Source organism: Colius striatus, chromosome 22 (genome assembly GCF_028858725.1).
Source record: "Colius striatus isolate bColStr4 chromosome 22, bColStr4.1.hap1, whole genome shotgun sequence".
NCBI lineage: Eukaryota > Metazoa > Chordata > Aves > Coliiformes > Coliidae > Colius > Colius striatus.
This window is the reverse complement of record NC_084780.1, coordinates 8,764,804-8,790,967: the sequence shown is the minus strand read 5'-3', so window position 1 is coordinate 8,790,967 and position 26,164 is coordinate 8,764,804. Positions and strand designations below refer to the sequence as shown.

The 26,164-nt window shown below is 51.6% G+C and overlaps 2 protein-coding genes across 7 annotated transcripts; both read left to right on the top strand.

Moving 5' to 3' along the window:
• The first annotated feature begins 159 nt into the window (after positions 1-159).
• On the top strand, positions 160-12,944 carry PFKFB2 (6-phosphofructo-2-kinase/fructose-2,6-biphosphatase 2). Of its 6 annotated transcripts, none has more exons than XM_062013410.1 (16): positions 160-229; positions 881-1,006; positions 1,101-1,197; positions 1,580-1,646; positions 1,794-1,868; positions 2,006-2,062; positions 2,544-2,668; positions 3,030-3,237; positions 3,429-3,575; positions 4,134-4,238; positions 4,875-5,004; positions 5,715-5,777; positions 6,267-6,340; positions 7,968-8,135; positions 8,834-8,856; positions 9,662-12,944. In XM_062013410.1, exons 1-16 carry the CDS (start codon positions 169-171, stop codon positions 9,675-9,677), a joined length of 1,542 nt encoding a protein of 513 aa, XP_061869394.1. In that variant the 5' UTR covers positions 160-168; the 3' UTR covers positions 9,678-12,944. The 6 variants fall into 6 exon arrangements, with proteins under 6 accessions (XP_061869394.1, XP_061869390.1, XP_061869389.1 ...); XM_062013407.1 differs by lacking the exon at positions 160-229 and adding an exon at positions 375-615; XM_062013406.1 differs by lacking the exon at positions 8,834-8,856 and having other exon boundaries at positions 161-229.
• A 1,378-nt stretch (positions 12,945-14,322) lies between these two features.
• Positions 14,323-22,346, top strand: LOC104563032 (C4b-binding protein alpha chain-like). Its single transcript, XM_062013777.1, has 14 exons — positions 14,323-14,499; positions 15,046-15,198; positions 15,685-15,876; positions 16,524-16,623; positions 17,134-17,219; positions 17,550-17,762; positions 18,296-18,478; positions 18,975-19,163; positions 19,488-19,685; positions 19,762-19,944; positions 20,302-20,490; positions 20,846-21,025; positions 21,145-21,314; positions 21,497-22,346. Exons 2-14 carry the CDS (start codon positions 15,111-15,113, stop codon positions 21,650-21,652), a joined length of 2,127 nt encoding a protein of 708 aa, XP_061869761.1. The 5' UTR covers positions 14,323-14,499; positions 15,046-15,110; the 3' UTR covers positions 21,653-22,346.
• Positions 22,347-26,164: the final 3,818 nt, after the last annotated feature.

Below are 26,164 nucleotides of genomic sequence, written 5' to 3'. Positions count from 1 at the left end.
CCGCCGCTTCCGGCCCGCGGCTCTCGCGAGACCCGGCCGCGCCCAATCGCGGCGGAGGGGCGGGGCCGGCGCGGCCGTGACGTCACGGCGGCGCGATTTGCGTGTGATTTGCATACGATTTGCATGTCATTTGGATGCGATTTGCATGTGGCGCGGCGGCGCGGAGCCATGGCGGCGGCGCGGCACGGCGCGGCCCCGCGGGGCAGGAGCGGCGGCGAGAAGAAGTGCTGTGAGTGCCGGCATGGCGGGGCGGGGCGCGGGACGTGCCTCCCGTGTGCTGGCGAGAGGGAAATGACGGCGGGGCCGCGCTGGGGACGCTGCGGGACGCGCCGTCCGGAACCCGGAGCCCCGTCCCCGCGTCGTGCCGCTGCCCCTGCCCGCGGGGCCGTGCGCGCCCGGGAGCGCCGGGGCTTTCCCCTGCGGCGGCTGCCCGCTGCTGCTCGTCCCCGGTCGCTCGTTTTTCTGACTTCTGCACCCTCCAGTTGTTGTCGCGCTCCGTTTTTTCCCCCGGACCAGCCTCTGCCGGGCATTTTCTGAGCTCGCTTCGGCTGTTTTCCGAAAGAACGTGACCGTTTTGTTAAAAGCATCTTTCGTATGCCCTTGACCGCACAACCGGTAAATAGTTATAACGCTAGAAGACATTTATTAGCCCCATTAGGCGCAGCCGCCAGGCTGCTGCTAATCCGCCTCATTAGCCAACGCCCGGGAGACCACCGAGGGTCCAGCTGCTGAGTGCAGCGATTAATTAGCAGCAAGCCCATTAGCAGATGTGAGATGGCTCTGTGTGCGCGGGAGATGCAGGGCAGGGGATGTCTCTGGGTTCAGGTTTTGCTCCCAGCTGCTCTGCAGCGCTGCTGATGCTCTGGGGGGTCTCCTGCAGCGTGGGCTTCCTACATGACCAACTCCCCGACGCTGATCGTGATGATCGGGCTCCCCGCGCGTGGCAAGACCTACGTGTCCAAGAAGCTCACCCGCTACCTCAACTGGATCGGGGTGCCCACCAAAGGTGCGTGGGGGGCTGCCCCGGCGCGGGGCTGGCTCTGTGGCATCTGCCTGCCACGGGCCGCCAGCCTCACGCGCTCGTCTCGTGTCTGCGCCAGTGTTCAACCTGGGGGTGTATCGCCGGGAAGCCGTCAAGTCTTACAAGTCCTACGACTTCTTCCGTCACGATAACAAGGAGGCCATGGAAATCCGCAAGTGAGTCGGTGCTGGGGGGCCGAAGCGCTCCGCGGCGCTCTGGGTAGTCTCGGCTCCTGGCAGGCGCCGTCTTTGAGGAGCACGAAATAACGTTTAGTGCCTGTGGAAGTGGGGGAGGAGGCAGCGCAGCCCGAGCAGGGATCCTGCCAGAGAGCCTGCGTGGAGGAGTTGTCGCTGTCTTTGAGCTGGCACAAAGGCTGCGGATGCCTGGCGATGAAGCAGCTTGCCGGTGCCTGATGATCTCTGCAGGGCCTCTGGGGCTCCTGGAAAGACTCGGGGGTGTGTGCTCTGTGGGCAGAGACAGAGATATTGAAACCTGTCGCTGATGGTTGCTGTGTGAACACTCAGCCCAGCTCTCACCAGACCCATTTCTGCCCTGCAGACGGTGTGCCTTAGTGGCTCTGGAAGACGTGAAGGCTTATCTCCTGGAGGAGTGTGGGCAGATAGCTGTAAGGCTTTTCTGAGCTAAACGTGGTTTTATGTCTGGGTAGCTCAAAGCTGCCCAGGGCAGTTGTTTGTAATGTCAGAAATTATTTGGGGCTGGTTTAAAAGCCTTAGATAAACCTGCTCATTGCTGTTTATCCATGTCGTGGTAGGTGTTCGATGCGACCAACACAACTCGAGAAAGACGGGACCTGATCTTAAATTTTGCTAAAGAAAATGCTTTCAAGGTAGTGCTTGTGTTTAGGTTGTGGTTGTAGTTCCTGCACAGAGGGATGTTACTGCTCCCCGGGGCAGCAGCTCTCAAGTTTTGCTTTGGGGGTAGAGTTCTTGGCTCTCTCAAATATCCTCCCTGCCTTCTTTGTAGGTGTTTTTTGTGGAGTCTGTCTGTGACGATCCAGAGGTCATTGCTGCCAATATCCTGGTGCGTGCCACATTTTCCAGGCCCAGCTGGCAGTGCCTACCATGGGAGCTCGGGTGCTAAGTGCAAGGTCATCAGCTATGAGAGCTTACAGGAAATATCTGCAAGTGCCTTGCTCTTATGTTTCGCCTTTGAAGTGAGCAGCTGAGTTCTGCAGGTTTATAGAAGCTCGGGATGCAGTTAGTTATGTGAGAATGTGGAAATGAAATGAAGCTGAGAAGTGTTTGACCTTGAAGTGCGATTTCTTGTCAAGGGAGGGCAAGCAGCGACAGCTAACAGCAAGCCAGCTGTATCTGTCCTGGGGCCAAGCACTACAGTGCCTTCAGAGTTGCCCTTTGTTTCCTCTGCAGCAGCAGGTTTTTCCACAGGGCAGCCTTAAACAAAGTGTGTTTGTTTCTGAAGGGAAGAATAATGTTATTCAGCGTTGCTCTCTTCCCACTCTGGAGTTTGTTTGACTCACAAAGCGGCGCTGTCTGTTGATCAGGAGGTGAAAGTTTCCAGCCCCGACTACCCAGAGAGAAACAGGGAGAACGTGATGGACGATTTCCTGAAGAGGATAGAGTGCTACAAGGTCACTTACCAGCCTCTCGATCCCGACGCCTATGACAAGTAAGCAAAGCCCTGGGGTACGTTTTGTCCTCGCACACATGAGCTGCTTTGCTCTGTTGCTGCTCTCCTCTGGCTCAGGATGCTGTAACGCAGCTGCTGGGGGGGCTGCTCTCCCAGAGCACGACTGCTTGTGTGCAGGTGGTGTCCCTGGCTCCCCAGTGATTTGAAAGCATTTCTCTCAAGTGTACCGCAGGCCTTGTTTGAGCGCCGGCGGGTCAGTGTCTCTCCTGTCCGCGGGAGCGACCCAGCAGTAGTGCTGCTGCCGTTACTAGAGGGTAAATACGTAGATTACACCCGCAGATGCACGTGCTTCGTTTTTAAAACCAGTCGTGTGGGTGTTCTTATTTTATGTTGACTCCAGAGATCTTTCCTTCATTAAAGTGATCAATGTGGGACAGCGGTTCCTAGTAAACAGAGTCCAAGATTACATCCAGAGTAAAATCGTCTATTACCTAATGAACATTCATGTCCAGCCACGTACCATCTACCTTTGCCGACATGGTGAGAGTGAATATAATCTTGTTGGCAAGATTGGTGGGGATTCTGGTCTGTCACCGCGCGGGAAGCAGGTACGTGCTGGGCAGCACCCGGGGTGCTGTTTGTAACGTGGTGTGTGACCAGGGCCAGAGCCAGGCTCTGCATCCGCCTCCCGCGAGGGGCAGCCCCGCAGCTGGATCCTGCTGCCACAGCCCTCGAAATGACGCGTTTGACGGTGGCAGCAGCTCCTGCTCCCTCCTGACCCCCCCGGCTGTTTTCCCAGTTCTCTCAGGCACTGAAGAAGTTCATTGAAGAGCAGGAAATTGTGGATCTGAAGGTGTGGACGAGCCAGCTGAAAAGGACCATCCAGACGGCCGAGTCCCTGGGGGTGACGTACGAGCAGTGGAAGATTCTCAACGAGATCGATGCCGTGAGTGAAATGGTGATGGATTTAGCTTTAGCTTTTCCAGATGGAAAATCATGTTTGAAAACAGATTAATTACAATGAAATGGGCTGTTTCCTGACCGTTTATAACCACGTCCATCCAGCCATCATCAGGGGAATTAGGATGGCTTGGTACAGGGCTGGCAATGCCTGGAGCTGCCAGACCTTGCTGTGGACAGATACAGCTGGTGTGGAGAAAGAAAATGACATTGAGCATTCCTGGCATTTGTCACCCCAGGTAGACAAAGGTTGCTGCCCTCAGCCTAACTCTTTCAGGCAAAAGAAACTGCAGGGTTGTTGCTGTGGAAATGAATACTTGTTTTCATCCCTTACAAATGAGGGGTTAGAAATAGACCTGAAATAGACCTGAAAGGCCATCCTCTTCAAACCACCCTGGACCTGTGGTACACAAATGCTTGAGTGTATGGCTCTGGCAGATAGCACAAAGGGATTACTGACCTCAGCCACTGGCTTTTTCTTTTCATCCTGCTGCATTCTTGTACCTCTGAAGCAGAGTGCTGTAACAAGTTCTTCTTCCCTCAGGGAGTATGTGAAGAAATGACCTATGCAGAAATTGAAGCCAAGTATCCAGATGAGTTTGCTTTGAGGGATCAAGACAAGTACCTTTATCGCTACCCTGGAGGCGAGGTGAAGACCTTTAAGAATTAACATAAGATTCAGTACATGTAAAACAAACACATGGGTGTAGAATTGAAGGGTTTTGTGTAATTTTAACTGTTTCTGCCAATATTTCTATGAAAAATTGAAAACATTGGGATCCTCAATGGGACAGAGGAAAAGCTCATTGATTTCCTTTATTGTGGTGTGCAGGTGATGCCTTTCAAATTATTGGGCCACATGCAGAGTCTGGTGATGCTCACCTCAGACACTGAGGGGTTTCTGCATCCCATTCATTTGGCTGGGGCCTGGATTGTCGCTGTGAAAAACCATCTTGGAAAGAAAATGATAGTGTGTGTGGTGTGGAGTCATCTCTGCTTTTGCTTCACAGCCTTGTTGAAATCTATAATTTACCATTTTATTTGTTTTTCCTCTCTGCACTTGTTCAGAGTTACCAGTAATCCGAATCCTCCTGTAATCTGAGGGTTGCTGATGAAATTTCACCTTCTGTTTGCTTTTTTCCCTGTATTTACCAGATTATCCATAACTTCTGCATTTTGATATTTTAACTGATACATTCCTGGACGTGAAGCGCTGTTAATTGCTACTTCTGCTTTAAGCCTCTGTTTACACAACCCCTTGAAAGATTCCTGTTTTGTTTCTCAGTCCTACCAGGACCTGGTCCAGCGCCTGGAGCCAGTAATTATGGAGCTGGAACGGCAAGGCAACGTCCTCGTTATCTCCCACCAGGCAGTTATGAGGTGCCTGTTGGCTTATTTTCTTGACAAGAGTGCAGGTACAAAAATAAACGCATGATGTTAGGGGCTGGCTTCTCTCACTGCTTCCTGTACAGGGCTTTTAGGAGGGTGGCTTGTAATTGCTGTTTTGATTTTTCGTGACGGAAGAGCTGCTTAAAAAAGAAAGAAAGCAACCATTTCTGCAGAGCTTTAACCCTTGCACTGCAGCAGTGCATGGGCCCATGCCAGCAGACGTGCAGATGTGTGTGCTGTTGGCTTTCTGCTCAGCTGGTGTTTCTGGAGCTGTTTCCACCCATCACATTTATATAATCTCCAGAGGATTAGTTTTTAATGTAAACAAGGATTTCTGGTGCAGCAGCAGCCTGTGAAGGGTTGACAGTAGTGCTACAGCTCTGAGAAATGCTGGTCACTTGCATGGCATCCTTGCCTGGAAGGTAGTTCCAGTTGCTACAAGCTCTTATGAAACTCCAGTGAGTGGCACTGGCATTTAATTAAACTTTTAATAAAGTTTTATATAAAACTTGACAGGTCCCTGGTGGCTGTTGCTGTGGTGCTGTCCCACCCGTGTGGTGCCGGAGGGGTTTCCTCTGGCTGTCTCCGTGTGTGGGAATTGGTGGGGACAATCCCATCCTGCTGCTGCAGAGCTGGGGAGGGTGGTCAAGGGGTCCTTGGGGCATGTTTCCTCTTTAGATGTAAGATCCTTGTGTCGCTGGCACCCAGTGTTTGCTAACGCCTGTCTCTGTCCTAGATGAGCTGCCCTACCTGCGCTGCCCCCTCCACACCATTCTCAAGCTCACTCCTGTGGCCTATGGTAAATACTGTTTTCTTTTTCTCATGATGTGTGTGAGTCTGATGTGTCTGTCTGTGTGGCAGCAACTGAACTTGCTGTAAATAATGCTCATGTATATGAAAATGCAGTACTGGAGAGTGGGAAGGGTGTGGGGGTGTTCTCCCATGGCCTCTCTTAAATGAGTGATGATTGTGGATTTCACCTGATGATGAAGAAGCCTGTCCCAGGCTGCCCAGGGAGCTGGAGGAGTCCCCAGCCCTGGAGGGATCCCAAAGCCATGGAGCTGAGGTGCTTAGTGGTGGTCGTGGCAGGGTGAGGGGAGAGCTGGGACTCCAGCAGCTTCAAGCACTTTTCCAGCCAAAACAGTTGTATGATTCTGAGCCTGTTCGTGCCCTTGATCTTTTAAAAAAAACCTATTCCTGATCACTTTCCATACTGTTTTCAATATCTTTAAAAAGTCATTGAGTAAATTACCCTTTGTCATGTAAACTTCCCATTCCTTTGATAAAGGTTGTAAAGTGGAGACGATTTCCCTGAACGTGGAAGCAGTGAACACACACAGGGACAGACCCTCTCTGAACTCAGTAAGTCTTGCTGCACCCCTCTGGCTTTCTCCCTTTTCAAAAGTAAAGGGGCTCAGCTGAACCAGTCTTAAACACATGCTAGAAATGGCCAGTTGCTTCCAGTGATCTGAAAGACTTACTACAGAAATAATCCCTGAAAGCAGAGTTAATTGTGGGCTGAATGAGTTTGTTTCCCAGGCCAGGGCAAGAGATGTTGCAGAGCTTTTGTAGGAAGCAGAATGGGCAAATTTAGGACATAGATGTTGAATTCCAGTTCTCAGTTTGCAGTGAGGTGTTTGTTCTTGATGCTTGTTTGCATTAGTTGTGATAACTTCAGAAAAACTTGACGACAAAATGCTTAAAGTGACTTTTTCCTGTTGTCTTTCTGAGCTTTCTCCTTGTAAAGCTGCAGATGGGGTGAGGCCGGGCTCCGGGATGGCTTCTGGGGGCTGGCTGCCCTGTGCTGGTGGCTGAGAGGATTGTAAGAGTGGAGGTTTTCCCTTGTAAAATACACAAGAAGTCTGCAGAAATAAGTGTTTGGTTCAAGGCAAGGCTGTGGCGTTCCTAAACGTTGCATATACCAGAGCAGAAGGACATGGGTCCAATTTACCTTCCTTGCACGGGGAATCTTCTTACAGGAGCAGTGGAAAAGCTTCAGGCTCTGACTAAGTTTATTCTTGAAATCCTCTCTCTCCCATTACTTTGGCCAAACACCTTCCTCAGCAAAGCACAGAACTATGTGCTAAATCTGTGGAAGCTGCTGCTGTTATAGGTGCTTGCTTTCACAAATGCTGTTTTGCAGAGGGACTGATCTCAGGGAATGGCAGAACTCTCTCCTGTGCAAACTCGTTGGAAATCACATCACATTTTAAGTTCTTTTGGTAAATTTAGGCTTTTAGCTACCCCTGTTGCTGTGTTTGTAGAGAGCAGTTGGCTGATTGCTTATGGTGTGGTTGGGTTTTGATCCCAGTATAAAGAAGTTTCCTGTACCAAAGGACCATAAACAAGGGCTGGAGAAACTAGGAACCTGTGTCAGTGGCTGGAGAGTTTGTGGAGCTAAATCCATCTGGCTGCAAATTGCCAAACTGAGGATATTTGGCAAGACTTTTGTGGCTGTTCCCATGCTGGATGAGCTTCCAGTTGAGCATTTATCGCTCTGCAACTTCTGAGTGATTCCAGCGATGAAATTGTTGCTGCTTTTCCAGAGAAGTGGGAGGCTGTTGCTCCTGGTCTTTGCTTTGCTTAGGCAACGTAGCTGAAAGAAACACAAAGAAGGGAAGTTTTCTCTTTGCCTTTTTTTCTCTTTCCCCTGTATCGATTGTGGGGAGAAACAAAAGCCAAAGAAAAACCGTAAAGCACCCTCCAAAGAAAGCCACCTAAGCACAGAGATCCCAAAGGAAGCACAACTGCTAAAAATGCAGACCTTTCAGTGGACTCTGGGCCAGATGAGCTGTCAGAGCAGGTCGTGTCCCACTGCTGCTGCTCAGCTGGAGGGGGCGCAGATGGACGCCGGAGCCTCGGGGTGCCGGCGGGTGGGGGTGCTGAGCTGGGTGCTGAGCTGGGTGCTGAGCTGTCTGCTGCTGTGCAACGTCGTTTTAAACTCTGGTTCCCCTTTTCATTCCTTGCGATTCCCTCCGTCCGGGATCAGAGCAGCCAAACCCCTGTAAGGATGAGAAGAAACAGCTTTACGCCGCGGGCCAGCGCGGACACGGTAAAGCGCCCACGACATTACAGCCTTGGGAGCAAACCTCTCGACCTGCTGGGGCCTCTTCCATCCCTGGAAGCTCGAGATGGGGCCGACCAGCCGCAGCTGCAAGTCAGTGTGCAGGTGGTTCCTTCCCTACGCTCTCCCTCCCCGCCGTCGCCCGCGGCTGGTGCTCTGAAGTGTGGACCCTTCCCAGGCTCTGGAGCACCAGCTCTGTTCCTGCATGAAAATCATTCTGGATTAGGCTCCCTTAGAAATTTGTGTGCCAGAGGCCTTCAAAGCTGGGCTCGTGCAGGCGAGTTCCCGTCAGTGCAGTTGAGTTTTGGCAGGGTGGTTAATTCTGGGTAATATCTTGCTTTCTGGCAAAAGCTTGATTGGAAGAGTTACAAATACCCTCTTTGTCCTCATGTGACGTTTCAGACAAGTGTTGCTGTAGCCCCAGAGGAGCTTGGTAGGAAATCTTTGTGTCTGTGACTTTGTCAGTGCCCCTTTCCCTGCAGATCCCAACATCAGCAGCTTGTCCAACAAAGTTTGGGCTCTTTGGATGCCTCAATTGAGGCAGCTTGGGTTTTGGTGCTTGGTGTTTCTTCTGGCTTAAAACCATGTAGATCCTCAGCAGTGTTGGATGCAAAGGCCTGTTGTTTTCTTTGCTTGTTTAATATTGTTCAAATTGAACCCTGAGCTCCCTTACATGAAGTTTTTGGAGGGCTGCTTCACTTCTTTCCCTCATTTGCTTTGCTGCTTTTACTTTTAAATCTCCTTTAAGATGCACTATGAGCTATCCTGTGCTGTTTCTTTTTCCTTTGCAGCCTCAAGGGGGAAATGCTTGCCTGTGAGTACCACTGAAAGCTGCCTGTATGTACTGTGTATACTGTTAGTCGTCAGCAAACTGGCTCCATAGCTGTGCCATTGTTTTATTGCAGGGGAGTTCTGGTTAGGTCACTCTGCAGGTACTGACCTATGTATCGCAGCCTCTTTGAGTGCTGTGGCTGAGCAGCACCTGCAACTGCAGCCCATCTGAGCGTTTCTTGTGCTCTGAGGCCTCACAGGGACAGCAGCTGTAGGAAATCCTGGCTGTGGGGTTTTAATTTCCCTGACTGTGCTTTTGGACAGATGGGATTCACTTGTGCTGACCCTGAGTGTGTTCCTGTGGTCTGTTGGACCCATGGTGAGGCAGTGGAAGGGGTACTAGATATAGAAGTATTTCTTGGGGTTAATATGCAAAATGATTTCTGTCACAATTATGTTTGTGGTGCTGGAAGTGTACTTTCCTGTGGAGGAGGTGAAGGAAAGTGAGTGAGCAGCCTGCTTTAGAGCCTGCTGTCCTACGAGATAGTCCAGAAAGGCTGAGCTTGCACAGTCTCGGGCTGAGGCTGGGAAACCCTTTGTGCAGAGCTTGGTAAGAGGTTAAGGTACGATGCAAAGCGTGAAGCAGCTCGTTATTTACTTGGATAGAAGGGAATAAGGAAATCCTGAGATGATCACTGTCACGGAGAGCAGCTGTGTAGAGCTGGTTGGATCTGAGTGCTGTGAAGTGTCTGTGTGTCCCTGGTGCTGAGCTGAGCTCTGCTGTCCCCTTTTTACCATCCCCTGGCTTACCCTTGGCATAACCTGTGCTGTTTCTCTCTCATTTGTAGAGGATGGCCAGTTTAATGATGTAGAGCTTCGTGCTTTCCCGTCGGGTTCGGCTGGGAAGAGCCCTGCGGATGGGACTGGAGCATCTCCGGAGCACCGTGAGCCCCGCGACGCTTTGGCCAGTACTCTCTCCTCTGAAATGTGCTTTTAGAGCCTGTGTCTTGTCTTTCTGAGTGCTGAGATGTCTGTCAATGGGAAAATGCATCACAGATTTTTCAGTCGGCTTTTAATTGCTGTGAGTGAATGTGTCCCTGGGATCTCTGGGGTGTCAGAGTCCCACGTCTTTGCTCCTGCTTAGATGGCAAAACTAACCCCAGTGTGTGTGAGGACAGAATGGTTGTATCCAAACTCGCTGCAGCAGCTTTTCTTTGGAAGGTGTCACCAGACCAAATCCCCAGTGTGTGTTTTAACTGTTGCTGTTTCCAATTCAAATGCTGTTGCTGTGGTGTCTCACCTGCAGAGAGCTCCGGTGACTTTGCTTTCATGAGTGCTGGTTTGAATCCCTGGGTCTGAGCCTGTTCCTTTGCTTTGGGGGAACTTTGTGCACAACACAAGGCACTGGTCAGGTCAGCAGATCCTGTGGGAAGTGTCCTGCAAGGGACAGAAGGGAATAAAAGCTCCTGTCACTCTCTGGAAACAGCATAGCTACCAGCACTGTTGAATCTGAACTCAAGTCTGCTTTAGCTTTGACCTTGATCTAAGCCTCATCCTTTCACTCATTTTTCCTGGCTTTTTTGGATGCTTTTAATCTATAACCACAGCAAATCAGAGCATCCCTTTGCTCGGTGCCTGGGAACAGCAGGGCTGCGTGTCCAGGATTTGCAAGAAGCACATGATTTTTACCAGTTGTCTTTTTAATGTACCAAATTTTAGGCCCACAACAGGTGTTTTTAAACTTGCCTATGAATAAGCTGTGAATGTTACTGATGTATAATGCTGCCTTTAATAGAGTTTAAGCTGCTTTAGTGCATAGATGGTGAGACTCCCCTGCGGTGCAGCTGGTGGGATGGCTCTGGTTCACTCTACATCCCCACCCAAATCCCAAATTTACACTTTTCTCCCACAAGTCTTAACTTGTGTTTTGCCAAATTCCATTTTATCCCACTCCTGTTCTTGTACTAAGGGCAAAATCCTCAGGATGGCTGACGAAAGGCACACTTGGGTATGAAGCAGGAGGCTGTTCTGAACCTGCTGCTTCCAGCTGGCTCCTTGATTTATATGAGCAGCTTCTAGGGCCCAGGTAAATGTATAAATAAATGTATAAATGAATGTTGGCCATACCCACAGTCGGGATCTGAGTGTGAGAAACGTTGGTGTCCTGGCTGCAGAGATCAGCAGCCCAGAAGCCTGAGGTTTACCTGGGGATTTTGAGCTCAAACCAGGTTGTTTTAAACACTCCCAGAGCTTTAATCTGACAAAGCTGAGATGGAGAGGGCCATGACAAAGGCCCAGGCTCTAATCCTAAACCTTTAAGACTTACACAGAGCAGAAGCATGTGTTGATCTGGAGCAATTGTGCCAGGGAGGGAGGAAATTCAGCAGGAGAGAAACTGAGTTTCATTAGTTCTGTTCCTCAGGCTGTTCCCAGCAGGGTGCAGGCTTCTGGCAGCCTTCTGCAGAAGCAGCACCGGCTGTTCCTCCCTGTAAATGTTTCAGTGCTTAGAAATAACCCAGACAAACCCAACAAAAAAGGAGAAAAAATGTTGAAGGCAGAGCTTTGCAGCCTGTTGCATGGTAATCACTCAGTGTCGCTGTCAGTGACGCTCTGGACGCACAAACAGGCACCACTTCAGGCTGCTGCTGCTGGGGAGCCCCTTGGTCTGCAGGGGAGCAGGAGTGGAGACGTGCTGCAGCATGTTTACGCACAATCTGCTGTAATAACTTGCTAAGGAGCTAATTATATTTGTATCAAGTAGTTAGTTAGAGACAAAATAGCTGTTTTTACCTGCCAAGATTCCTGAATGTAGCTGCTGGTGTGTTGGCAGGTATAACTTGTCTTGGTTACTGTGGTGAATGAAGCAGGTCTGCAGTTCTGGGTCACTGTGGGGCTCTGATCCCTATCGAGTGGGTCTTTGCCTTGGCTGAGGTCTGCTGGGCTGTGGGATGGAGCCTCTCAGCCCCCTGCAGATGGCAGCCTTTGTGCTTCAGTGCTTTAATTAAAGCATAACTGTAGCGTTTTCCTCCCGCATTTTATCTTTCAAAATGTGTAAATCCACGTGTCCAGAGCAGAGCAGCAGATTTGTGATCGTCATTGTTGCTGTGTGGGTGCATCCCACCTGAGGTGCCAGGTCCCTGGGTCCTGCTGAGCCCCGAGCTCGAGTGGCAAGGCTGGAGTGATGCCAGTGAGCCCTCACATCTCCCTGGCCCCAAACAGGCCTGTGGGCCCTTGTGCCAGATATTTCCTTTAAATCACCTGATTTCCTTGGCACTGTGCATGCAAACACTCCAGAATAAACAACTGTTGCACAATGTTCCTGAGCTGGGGATTAGCAGAGGCTCCTCTCAGTCGTGCTGGGCAGGTGGAGGTGGTGAGATGGAGGTGTGGAAGTGAGCTTGGTGCCTTTGTGAGCATTGCTCCACAAGTGTGTGGGGGAGGGTTCTGTATTTCCCTGGCTTTCTCTCTGTTTCTAGCAGCAGAGGTGGTGGAGGCTGCTGTCACCTGCAGTGAGCAGCAGCAGAGCTGTCCCTGAGCTACACTCCAGGGGCTGCCTGTCCCATCAGTTGTGAGTCACTCGAGAGAAAAATGGTCACTCAGGCAAAATCTGCCCCATCTCTGCAGCCAGCAATGGGGACAATTAGAAAGTGAGGGGTGAAAGCTTAAAACCAGCACAGGCAGCTTGAGGTGGTGTGCACTGGCCGTGACGTTAGAGCTTTGTAAGGCATCTCCTTCCCAGCCCCTTGCCAGTGGGTGACAAGCAGCTTGGGGGCAAGGAGCAGCCCTGGGAGGAGAGGCATCACTGCCAGCACTTCCAGGAACTGCCTGCCCCAGAATATGTCCCAAACCCTCACCCTGTGCTCCTCTGAAGGGCACTGTGTGAGCGCTGCCAGTGCCACCTCCACCTCCTCCTGCTGCTCCTCTGTCTCTGAACACTGTTTACAAACTGCATCTCTGGATTTAGTGTTTAGCAAGAGGGATGTTCCATGTCTGCTTGCAATCTGGCTCTGTTATTGCTTTTTAATCATTGAGGGGTTTAGGTTTAAAGCTTGTGATATGTGTGAACTTGTGCTGTCCCCTGTGTGCTCTGTGCACTTGAGCAGAAATATCCCATCAGCAGCTATTTACAATAAAGAGAACTTAAAAAAAATAGATCTGATTTCCTCTGTTATTTTCCATTGTTTGCTGTAACTATCTACTGTGTGCTGGGTTTGTGAGATAACAGTGGATCCAGTGAATCTCTGGGAAGTGTTTGGAAGAAGAGGTTCTGCAGGGGAGGACAGGCATCCCTGGCTTTTGGGAGTTGGGCTGGGAATGGTGAATCCTGCACCATGGAGCTACTGCTGCCCTTCCCTTCCCTCATTAGTTTTAAGTTTGGGGTTTTTATTGGAGCCATTGGAATTGAGAGTTTCAGTGGAGCTGCTGGAGTAGGATCAATTGGTTTGTTGGGTTTTTTTTTTAAGCACATCTCTTCCTAGGAAGAAGAAGTCAAGTCCAACCTCTCTGACCCAAACTGTGGTGTTTTCAGCATCTGCAGCTGGAAAGCAGCTGGTCCCAAAGGGACTCACCAGCTACAGCCTGAAGAGAAGTGACCTTGGATGTGGTCAAGGAAAACCCCTTTTTATCCCACTGCAAGCTCATGGGTTGAGGAGGGCTTGCAGTGAGTGTGCCCTTGCTCGTGGGGCAAGGGCAGGCAGCCTTTTGCTGTGTTCTACAGAGCAAGAGCTAATTGTGGTTCACTGCATTTTGGCATGGGCTCAGGTCAGCTTCAGGAAGGTAATTTATCCCACTTGATGTAGGGATGTGGTAAATATGTCTTGCAAAAACCCCCTCAGATTTGGCAGAAGAAACCAATACCTGTGGGAAACAAAACCCAGGGTGAAAAGGCCATTGTTGAGTTCTTGATAATTCAAATCTGGATGAAGGCGTGCAGTCAAAGTGTCAAAGGAGCAAACAGATCTTCTGCCAAAACTCTTGTTACTGGGAAATGATTCCCCCAGTGACAGCCAGATTCGGGAACAGCTTTCCATGGATAAAGGGCAACTGGGTTTCCCATCGGGGACCTGGATGCTGAGCTCTGAGCTGTGCTCCTTGGGACCTCGTGTGCTGCTGAGTTCCAGCTGGTGTTGTTTTAATGGGATTAAGAAGAAACTGGTTGAAGAAACCAAATTTTAAATGGTAACCATAGGCTTTTGAGGTCAGAAGAAATGAGCCTATGGTTGCCATGTCCTAAGGTGGAGCAATCTCCTTGAGGAGACCACCACAGTGTCTCTGGGCATTGTCTGGAGCCAAGCACTGGCCAGGTGCCATTGCTGGAGGGTGGAATGGGCAGTGTCCTGCTCTGGAAGGAGCATTTCAACAAAGAGTTGGCAGCTCCACACAGAAAACAAACAATTTCAACATCTGCTTGGGTTGCATTTAGTTTTCTAGTGTTTTGATTTGTGGGTTGAACGAGCTGCTTCCTTCTTGCCCAGAGGAGGAGTTAATGATTTATGGGTCAACTGGCCCAATCTGCAGAGTTCCAGCTTTTCTGCAGGGAGCCATATCTGTTCTTGTAGGCATATCAGAACTCCTCCTCTAGCACTGTGGTGCCTGGAGCTGGGGGACAGAGTGAGGACAGTCATCAGTTTGTCTTGCAAGAGCCAAACACACCGGGTCTCTCCATCTCCTTCTGCCAGACCTTCAGGTAAGATCACTTGGCCCATACAGCTTTAGGCAGTGTTCTTTTAGGAAATGGATTGGTGCTTTCTTGCAACTCTAGCAGGCACAAAGATTAGTAAAGTAAATGAAATTAAACCAAGAGCTGTAAGAAGAATTGGAAGAAAGGCAGAGGAATGAAACAGCCACGAGAAGTGTTAGGTGCAGGGCAGAAAGCATCAAGAAAGACTCTTGTTTCCAGGAGGAAGGTATGCAGCTGGAACATAAATGCTGATCTCTAGGGGTGTCAGATGAGTCCAAATTGCACCTAGATTCCATTTTGTCAAGCAATTTGGTCTCCTGAGTTATGTGTATGCTTTACAGCCTTACTCCAGTTAGTGTTACTTGCACAAAACTCACATCTCTTTGGGTCTGGGGCTGGAGAGGGGCCACTCTGCTCTGAGTATTGCAATAGCTCCTGGAGCTTCTGCTCCCCAGCCACGGCTGTAAGGTCTGCTTGGGGATGGAGAAATGAGACTGTCCCTACATGCTATGGTTTTTCTGAGTGTAAGTATCTCCCTGCTGTTTTTTACAGATATCTGGCCTGGAAAAAGAATGTGGTAACTTCAGTGGGGTCTTGCAGGCAGGGAGTAAAGAGAGATGCCAGCTTTGGAGATGGGGAGGCAGAGTGATTGTGGCACTGTCCTTGGGTTATTCCTTGCTGCTGCTCTTGTTGTGGCTGTCCAGAGTAAGTAAACATGGAGAGAGGGACTCAGGAAAAACTAAGATTCCTCAAAGGAAAACCTTCTCCTGGAGTTCACAAGACTTAGATCCTTCTCTTTTGCTTGTTGCCTTTGCAGAGCACTGTAAATCTTTGGGATCAGAATCCATCTTCCTTTGCCCTTTTTCCTTTCTCTGTAAAGCAGATGTTAAACTATTCCAGCTGAGAAAAAGATGCAATGAGTTGACTAACTGGGGAGAGGAAATGGTTTACCTGGATGTTGTGACAGCCCTTGAAGCTGCTGAGATATGAGGAGCACAGGACCGGCTGGGGTGATGCTCCTCTCCTGTTCCTGCCAGCCTCAGCCATCCCCAGTCACAGGCTTTGCTGCTGCTCTTTATTTCAGTGGTTTAAGGCCACTGAAGTCTCCTCACCTGGACTTTCAGAGTAGATCAGGCCTGAACAACCCCCGTTTTCCTCCTGGCATCTTTCTGAGGGAGGTTCTGTCTGCAGGCACCTGCGACGCTCCGCCACGGCTGACATCTGCCGAGCTCAAGCCGCAGTACCAGGCCACGGCCACCTTCCCTTCCGAGTCCGTGGTGGGATACGTCTGTCGGCCGGGTTACACCAGGAACGTTCAAGCCCGGAACACGCTGCTTTGCGGGTCAGACGGCACGTGGCACGGCTCCAGGGACATCTGCACGCGTGAGTCTGGTTGGGGGTCGCTCGTGGTTTTGGTTGCTTGGTTTTTGTTTGCTGGTGCTGTCAGCACTGGTGGTGTTCTGATGGCAAAAGCTGAGAGCAGCTCTGCAGAGACGGGCCTGGGAGTGCTGGTGGGCAGCAGAAAACATGAGCAGCAAAGTGCCCTCGTGGCAAATGCCAGTGGCATCCCGGGGGAGCATTAGGAAGAGTGTGAGCAGCAGGGCGAAGGAGATTCTCCTCCTCCTCTACTCTGCCCTGGTGAGGCCTCGTCTGAGCCATGTGTCCAGTTCTGGCTGTGTTTGATTGTTGACTCAAAGGATGTTCTTCTGCTCAGGCATCTTGCAACTCTTGTTTCAAAACAAGTATTTCCAATTTGCAGTAGGAGAAGCCTTTCACTGTGCAGAAATGCTGTTGTCCTTGCCAGGGTTATTGCAAATCCCCACTTGGACTGCAGAGGGTGGCTGCAGGTCGTGATGTGAGTCTTAACAGCATCATGAGTCATGGAATAATTTAGAGTTGGAGGGGATAGCTGGAGGTCTCTGACTCTTCCCCTTGCTCAGTATTGGAGGAATCTTCTGATTTGCTGCTGCATTTTCCCAGTCCTTCAAGAAACTGAAATAAGACCTAACTCCAGTCCTGTTTTTCCCCAGCAAAGCTGTGTACCTACCCTGGAGAGCCAGCCAATGGCAGACTCATCCTAACAGAAAACTTCAGTTTTGGTTCAGCAGTGAACTTCACCTGCAACACTGGGTAAGCCAGGAGGACTCGGGCCGTGGCTCCTCTTCTTCCCCAGCAACTTCTCTGAGCTCTTTTCCCTTTAGATTAAAGCCTGTGCTGTCAGAAGCCTTACCAGTGCAGGTAATTGCAGGACTGAAATATCTTTTAAGATTTCCTTTGAGAGCTTTAAGACTGGCTGAGTTTTCTCATACTTTGAGGCAGTTCTTCTTGAACTCAAGTTCACTCCCCTGACCCTTTCTAAACCACTTCCAATTAAACCACTTCCAATGCTGAACTCAGAGCTGCAGCTCTGCAGCAGCTGGCTGACAGAGCAGATGTTTTTCCCTAGAAACCATGTAAATTGTTTTTATTGTATAAGTGCCTTTGTCCAAAGCCAGTGTGTCGTTGAACAAATGGCACTGATGGCAAATTTGTGACCAGCTGTAGCTATGACAAGGAAGCCAAAGTCCGTCCAGATGGAGAAGTTATAGGTGAGGCATCAAAACTGAGTCTGAATCAGTCTCTCTCCTCTGTTTCACACAGGTACAGGCTGATTGGAAATTCCCAGATTCGATGTGTGATTCAGGGTGGGGGTGTTACATGGGACAGAGATATTCCCTTCTGTGAGCGTAAGTAGAGCTCCTGGATCAATCTACTGCGTGAATGTCACGGGGGGTGCAGAAAGGAGCCCTTGTGTCGCCCTACTGAGGATCTCAGCTGCTTGATGCACAGTGGAGTCTGGAAGGACTTTTTTAGGCAGCTACATGTGAGACCAATGTATCCCAAAGCCCCTCGGTGCCCAGGGCAGAGCTCTGCCTCTGGGCTGCTGTGCAGCTCCTGTGAGACCTGCCCTTAATTTCTGACACGTTTGGCACCTCGTGTTTTAATCTTTTTCTTACCACACCTTTGGCTCAAAACAAATCAAGTTTTCCCTCTTGTTCTCCCCTCCCTCTCCCCAGCAATACCGTGTGCACCCCCTCCAGAAATAGCCAACGGTGAGCACAGTGGAGCTGGCAAAGAGCTCTTCCATTACGGCGCATCTGTCACTTACTGGTGCCACACTGACAAACGGGGAGAGAGACTCTTCTCGCTGGTGGGAGATGCCTCTATTTTCTGTACAACCACAGATAACGTAAATGGTGTCTGGAGCAAACCAGCCCCAGAGTGCAAAGGTGAGCATCTCCCTTGCACAGGGTGAGGTGTGTTCCTCCCAGGGGCACGGCAGCAGGACCTGCCACAGCCCCTTCCCTGCTGCCCACTGTCTGCTCTGATAAAGCTGTTTTCCTCCTCAGAGCCATCTCTCCTTTATCTTGCTGGATTGCCTGTTGCAGATGAGCCCCTCTGAGTCTGGCGGCAGTAGCAGGAGTTAGGCTGTCCCCTCACAGGGGCTGTGACTGCTCACAGTCACCGTGCAGCAGCGGGGTGGCCATGGGATTTATGAGTGTCTGCAGCCCAGGCAGCGCATGGTGCCTGCCAGCTGTGTAAAACACAATGCCTGAAACCATCCCACAGCCTGCTGTGAGACCTGCTGCCTGTCCTGTGTTCTTTTTACTCTTTGCCTTGATAGAAAGCTCATCCTACCAGCCTGCTGCCTTGTCATGTCCACTTGCAGCCCTTTCAGTGCCTTATGCTGTGAGAATGGTTTCTCCTCCCCCGTCTCCAGCACAAAGGCTGGTTCCTAAGTGGTGGCATTTCCCTGTCACAGTGGTCACCTGTGAGCCCCCGAGCCTGCAGAACGGGAAGCTGCTGAGCCGCTACCAGCTTCGGTACAACTACAGGGACACGGTCCTGTTGGACTGCGACTTCCGCCACAGCCTGAGCGGCAGCGACGTGTCGACCTGCGGCCAGGACGGGCGCTGGGCCCCGCCGCTGCCGCTCTGCCAGCGCAGTACGTGGGGCAGGGGGGCGGCACTGCTCTGCCTGCTGCGGCAGCTTTGCCTCACTGGAGCTCACACCCATCTAAGAAAGCGTCGAAGGTGGTGGCTCCAGCGTTGAGCTTCTCATCTCTCCGTAGTGCTAAGGTGGCTTCAGGAGTTTATGGCCCAGGGCCCTGTCCCATTCCCCGCTGGGATTCAGGGGGGCTGATTTTACCTCTCTAGAGTTAACATTCTTAAAGCTTTGTTGGTAGAGCCTCAGAGAGTATAAACTGGTTAGAAATTACATCTTGTTATGATAGTGGGAAGTACCACACGGTCCAAAATCGTTCCTTGTGTTTTCATTTGTCTCCTTTGCACTCCCTTGTCAGCACCCCTGAACTCAGGCGATGAGGCGCATCGCGGAAAGAACACCAGGAACCCACGTTTTGTACCCAGATGCTCTCGTGATGCAAACTGCTATGGGCCTTGCTGTGTGGCAACATCCCTAAATGGGTGTTTCATCCGCAGGTAGCTGTGATGATCCTCCAGATGTACAGAATGCTGTTAAAGCAAAACTTGCTGGCGACTTGTTTCCTGTGGACACTGTCGTTACCTACGAGTGCAGGGAGGGCCACAAGTTCAGCACGGGAGAAACCACGCAGCACGTTAAGTGTCTGCCAGATTTTACATGGAGTGAAACCCCCCAGCCTTGTGAGAGTAAGTGTGTGTTCCTTCGCCTTCCTGGCCCTTCTGATTTGGCAAAATCATTGCTGATTATTGCTGTACATGGTCTGTTGTTGTGCACATCACAGGGTCGGGGGGAGAGGGAGATTTCTGGGTGCCCAGCTTGGCACATCTCTGGGCTTTGCTGTGACTCTTGACAACCCTCTCAGGGAAAAAGTTCTTCCTCAGCTCCAATCTCAGCCTCCTGTGGTGCAGCTCAAGGCTGTTTCCTCTTGTCTTGTCACTGGCTGTGGTGTGTTATTGTCTTACAAAAGCTTTGCTGTGATTTCACACTTGCTGGTGTTTGGGATTTCTCAGGAATTCGCTGCCCCAGTGCAGACATCAGCAATGTGAGGCTCTCGCATGAATGGGAAGCCAAAGAGAGTTACGTGTTCGGAGACAGGCTGGAAGTGACGTGTGAGGATGGTTATGCCTTCAGAGGCCACAGCAGCAGCCTCGTGCTGCAGTGTACGAGCGATGGCAGCTGGGACCCGGCGGTTCCCGAGTGCTCTCCAGGTGGGTGACAGTTGCTGAGACACTTTGGCTGGACAAACACTGATTTCTGACTGCAGGAACTTTTCGTTGTTTCTAGAACCTCATTGCCCAAAGCCAGATGCTGCTCATGGAAGAGAGGTTTATAAATCCAGACATGACTACAGAGCTGGGACCCGGCTGAGGCTGGCGTGTGATCCAGGCTACATCCTCAGGGGCCAGGAGGTGACTGAGTGTCAGGCCGATGCCAGCTGGGCTCCCCCGCTGCCCTTTTGTGATAAAGGTACGTGTCACACCGCGCTGAGGGGAAACCTCATGCCCTGGGATTCGGGAACAGCAGTCAAGAGGTGACGTGCCTTCAGCATCTGTGTCTGGGAAACGGGTGATGATCACCAGCTCAGAGGGCTAAAGGCACTCAGGTGTCCTCTCCCCAGAGACTTGACCTAGGTGCGAGCTTGAGGGAGAAGTGGGAGCCTTCAGCTGCTGTAAGAGGGAAGATGCCAAGTGGCAACTTCTGTGAATTTGCCTCTTTACCAGCATGAGGGTAACTCTTGCACTGATTTCCCAGAAGTGGTTTGGATTATCACCTGAGTACAATGAGTGTCCGTTCCTTCTCTTACCAATTCCCTTTGTCCTCCAGTCTGTGCTCCCCCTCCCCAAATCCCCAACGGACAGCACTCTGGCTCGGGCCGGCAGCAGTTCCCCTACGGCGCAGAGGTGACCTACAGCTGTGCCGAGGGCCTGTCCCTCATCGGGGAGCGCTCCCTGCACTGCACCTCCGACGACGGGCTGAACCTGACGTGGAGCGGACCTGCCCCGGAGTGCAGGGGTGAGTCACTGCTCCTGGAGTGACACTGGGACTGGGTGCAATGCTGGGACTAAGCCTCAGCCCGTTACCTGCCCTGATCTGGGAGCTCCAGACCCAGAGTGGTTTAATGACCGCGTGGTTCCTCTGCTCCCGTGCAAAGGTCTCAGCACCACGAGCTGTTTGTTGACACCAGGGACTGGGGGAGTCTCTCTGGGGCTGTTCCAGGCATCTGAGGGACAATCCTTTCATTTAAATATAAAACTGATGCAGAGAGCATCAGGAAGAGCAGCTCTGCCTCACCCGACCTGGCTCCCCATTGCCCCTGGGGGAGGGTGTAGCAGCCAAACCCAGCCCTCCCCTCTCTGCTCTCTCGCAGTGGTTCGCTGCCCCAAGCCCACGGTGGAGAGGGGCAGGATGACTGTGCAGAGGTTCACGTTTCCCTACGGGGCGACTGTGCAGTTCTCCTGTGACGAAGGCTTCGTGCTGCATGGCGCTGCCGAGAGCCGGTGCCTAGCTGACGGCGCCTGGCACCCTGCCCTGCCCTCCTGCCAGCCAGGTGAGTGCCAGACCCAGCTTTGCACAGGCCAGGGGTGCTGCTCCTTTGAATCACCAGGGGGCAATCTGCAGGGTGTTTTCTTCCCCATCTCCTCCCATTACCTTATGTTTTCCTGGCAGTTCGGTGTCCCAAACCCTCTGGACAGGATGACTTGGGGATTTACTCTCCTAAGCTGTGGTACGAGGTGAATGAAACTCTGTCCTTCTACTGCAAACGCGATGGCCGGCGAGGAGTTAGTTCAGAAAGTACCTGCTCAGCTAAAGGCAGTTGGATACCAGCACCCACGTGTGTAAGTACCACCAGCCAGCAGCGTGGCCAAGAAGCCAAGGGCGTCCTGGCTTGCACCAGCACTGGTGTGGCAGCAGGAGCAGGGATTGTGCAGGGCTGCAGCACAAGGGGGATGCTCAGCACGTTGGTCCCTGCAAAAGAGTCTCATCCCTTCTGTCTCTTTTTTTCTTTTGTTCTTTAAAGAAAAAGCGTGATACATGTGAGAAGATTCTTCGAAACAGGGAAACTTTCCAGTGTGGAATTCCTCTGGCAGAACTGAAAACTCTGCTGGAAATCCAGAAACTGCACCTGGAGATCCAGAAGCTTGAAAAGGAGCTGAGACCCACAGCATATGGCTGACTGTCACCACTGGTGTCATGGGACCCGTGCTCTTTGTGTGGTAGAATTGTGCTGCCTGAGGATCTTTTATGCATTCATAATTCATTCTAATAGTTACGTAGCCAGAACCAAATCTATCAATCAGCCAAGGAACAGATTTGGCCATGTGGGGAGTCAGAAACTGACAACTTCTGTCTCTCTCTGAGCTCCCTGGGTTAGGTTTCTACATCACTTCATACACTTTAGAGCTTTGTATTTAGATGTTGCACTGACATGTGAGCGGGTGGAAGGGAACTGAGGGGACAGGGAGTGTTTGCCAGCACCAAGCAGAGACTGTGGACAGACACATGTGTGGTAGGAGCCCCCAGCCCACACTCACCCACAGCTGCTGCAGCCCATTGCCACTCTGCTCACGTGCTGTTGTGAGCCAGCACTTTGCCTAATTGTGCCCTTCAGAGTGGGTACAATGAAGAAAACTTCAAAGCCTGTTTTCTAGCAAAACAAGCCAGATTTTCTTCTCAAGTGGGGCAGGTGTGTCTGAGGCCACAGCAGTGCCACTCGCTGCATCTTTGTGGAAATAAGACCGTAGAGGAGGAAGCAGCTGGATTGTTTCTGCGAGGCCCAGCAGCAGGGAAGCGTGTGGGCAGGGAGCATCCAGGACCAGAGCGGTGTCCCTGTACCATGGGACTGTAATAAAGCTGCAATTGCAATGACAGCTGTGTCTGCCTTTTGATAATTCCATCCTATCTGTTGGAAAGGAAAGAGGAGCTGCAAGAATCATTGCTTGGCTGGTTCTGGAGGGCTGTGCTTCCCCGAGGGCAGCACAGGGTGGGTGTTTGCCCACTAGCCCATCCCCTCACCTGGCACTGCAGAAACAGAAAGTGTTTTATCTCCCTGTGCATGGTTCGAAATCCATAAGCATGAATAACAACTGGGTGTTACATCCTGCACGTGTCTGTGTTTGAGTAGTCTTGACTGAGGTCAGAGGAGATGTTTCAGGGTGTTAGTCAGTACACAGATATGTTTGCTCACACCCATTCCTAATTACCAATGAGTCAGACAATCAGGAAGAGCAATAATTAACCAATAATTAACCAATGACAGGGAAAATGCTTTTCTTTTTTGTTTCACTAATTCTGGCTATGTAAGATCTGTGCTGTGCTACCTGCCAGCAAATGACTAAGTGGGCATGTTCCTACCCTGGATACAGCTGGGGGCTGGGGCAGGGGCTCTTGTCTGCTCTGGTAGTGTTTGTGTTTGGGAAAGCTGTGCTAGCCAGCACTCGCTGCCACTCTCAGGTGAAATTAAAGGCTTGAGTTATTCCCCCATCCCTTATGGTGGGGCAGGAGGATGGCGGTTGTCCCCCACTCCTGGCAGCTCTCAGTGTCCATGCCTAAGGGTTTAGCTCCATGGGTGTTCTGGAAAGGTTTACACTGCTCCAGAGGCTTGGCTGAGGGAGGCTTGGCTGAGGAGTCTCTGCTGCATCCCAGCCTCCGAAACTGCTCCTTGGAGCCAGCGGTGCTCGACAGAGGAGCACAGGAACTGCTGCAAAATGAAGTCTGGAGAACCGGGACAGGGGAAGCATCCAGGCACCCTGAGCTGCAGGGCATCTGCCAGGGCATGGGGCTCTGGGCACCCCACGCTGCTCCTGGCCTTGCTGGGTCTCCTAGGCGTGCCTCTGGCTCACAGTGAGTATGAGGGCATGCAATGCATGGGGAGGACCAGTGACAACTGCCCAGATCCCACCCTGCTGCTCAGGGGCTGGGGTGGGTGATACCACCAATCTCAGGGACCCACTGCTTGATGCTCTGATGGATGCAGCTCTGCCCTGGCCTGTGCCAGTCCAGCTGCCCTCCTTGGACGCTTGTCGGGGAACTGGGCTCCTCACTCAAGGAGGTCTTCTCCTGTTGCAGGTGTCTGTGGGCCCCCACCTCACATGAACCACTCCAGACCCTCCAGCACCGAGCCCCTCAGCAGCTTCCCCGTAGGCTCCAGGGTGACGTACTCGTGCATTGAAGGGGCCTTCAAAATCCCCGGCAGGTCGGACACAGTGGAGTGTCTGCCCGGCGCGCGCTGGTCGAAGCTGCCCGAGCCCTGTGGCCGTGAGTACCTCCTGCCCTGAACCAGCTCTGCCCTGGCTCTCGCTTTGCTCACTACCTCTGCCCCGAATAGTGGCCGCTCTGCACCGGCACCATCCCCGCTGCGAGGTCCCAGCCTGCTTCCCAGAGCTGTGTGTGCTGCCAGCGGGGCAGCCAGGCACTGCCTGTTGCTCGGGATGTCCGTGTGTCCCCGAGCCCCTGAGCTGCCCCTTCTCACCTGCACGGGGCCCAGACATCCCTCACACCTCCCAGCAGCCCGCTAAGGGAACACACGTGCCCTGCGGTGAGCCTGAGGAGCTTCCCAAAGGCACCGTAGTCAGAGCATTTCTTTGATCCCAAGGTTCATTTTGCTCACACCTCCTTCCCTTGGCTGCCAGGGAGCTGTGGTGCCCCGACAAGGCTGCGGTTTGCTGCTCTGTCCAAGGCGGACGAGAGGATTAATTTCTTCCCTGTTGGGACCAATGTGAGCTACGTCTGCCGCCCTGGCTACGAGAACACCTCAGAAAGCTCCCCAACCAGCACTTGCCTTGAAAACCTGGTGTGGTCAGAAGCTGCTGAGCTGTGCAGGAGTGAGTATCTCTGCTCTGTTCCACTCCACTTGCTGAAAAACAGCTCGAAGTTGGGAGCAGCTGCTGGCCTGCTCTGAACCCACGTCCTGAAATGCAGCCAGGTCATTGTCATCCTGACAGCTACCTGATTGATACACCTGCAGCTCAGTCTGCCTCCTGCCCTCTTGGCTGTGACACAGGGGAACTTTGGTACCTTTGTATATACCTCTCTGCCTGTCCTCTGTTTCACTTTGTTTATCTGTCCATCCCTCTGCTGCCACTAACCCTGGCCTCGTTCTCTGCAGGGAGGTCCTGTGGTGAGCCAGGGAGGCTGCCCAGGGGCAGAGTGGTTCCTCTGACAGACCTGCAGTTTGGTGCAAGAGCAAATATGTTCTGCGAAGAGGGGTGAGTTGTGGGGTGATGCTCCCACCCAGTCCACTGGTGCCAAAGCTGGGACACAGCTCTGAGTCAATGCAGTGACCCCGTGGGCACAGACTGGGCTATTTCACAATCGCTGCTGCAGCGTGGCTCCGAATGCAGAGCATAGGGCTGCTTTTCCTGCTGGAATTACAGCTTTGGGCTGTGAGGGAATAAGACAGCTGGAGGGAAGGGAGGAACTGGGACTGAATTTAAGGCTGCCTTTTCCTTCAAGTATCATCCAGAGGCAATTCAACTGCCCTAGGGTATTCATCCCAACAGGGCTGGTTGTATTGTCAGTTCATAGCTATAGCCTTCATAACAGGTTACTTAAAATACTTCAATTTCATGTGTTTGAGGGACAGTGAACAAAATAGGATAGTCTGTATTTTAAAAGTAGAATGATGTTCAGCTAGGAAAGTGCAATGAAGCAGAGTTTCCAGCAGCCAGTGAGCTGACTCATGCTTTCTATCTGCTTTCAATCAGGGCACACACGTAGCAGACTGACTTGCAAAATTCACCTCTTCAGACTCCAGCTAATATTCCTGCCTTCCTAGTAGGAGGCACCTTGGCATCACCTGGGCTCTTCTGCCAGTCTTTGCAGTTGCTTCAAACATAGCAGATGGTTTGTTTCTCCAGATGGTCCCTTAGGATGGAGTTTGGGGAAATGACAGCACGTCCCACCCTTCTGGGGTTCGGTTATTTCCTTGGAAATACACATCAGGGTGGAGGGATAATGTTATCCATCTAAGCAGGACCAGATACTATGCATCATGTCCAAATGATGAATTTGTTTGAACAGGAGGATGTAACTCAGAGATTGGGGAAGGTATGAGAGGTGTCAGGACAAGATGCTTCAGTTTCCAGCAAGCCACTTCGATGAGATGTAGCTCCCCGGTGCCCCTCACTGGTCCCTGCTGTGTGTAGTGGAGTTTATTTGCAGGAAGCAGCTGAGAAGGCAGACTGACAGGCTGCTGCCATCTGCACCTCTGGCAAAACTGCAGCAAAACCCTTCCAGCCCCAAAGCCGCGTGCTCAGGAGGAGGTGGCACTGAGAGGCTGTTGTGTGCTCAGGAGAGACCTCCTCACCTCATCCTGCTGGGTGACAGCAGCCTAAATCCCAGCACTGCTCACTGCCAGCGAACAGAGAGGGAGAAATAGTCCTTGATTGAGCAAACTTCCCCCACGAATGCTCACCGGAGCTCGGTGCTGTCTGGGACCTGCCGTGTGCTCCATCAGCTGCCGGCTGCAGCTCCGCTGGTCCTTGCAATGAAAGATTTGCTTTGCAGTGAGTCAAAGGAGAGGATTGCCTGAGAGCAGACTCACAGGCATCCTGACAGAAAGCAAAGTGAAGTAGCTCACCTGTTATCTGCACATTTGGTTGCTTTAAAACTCCCCTTTCTGTGCTCCTGATCACACTGGTTCTGAGGAGAGAAATTTCTCTCAGTTTCTGGAGGGTTACACAAAGTT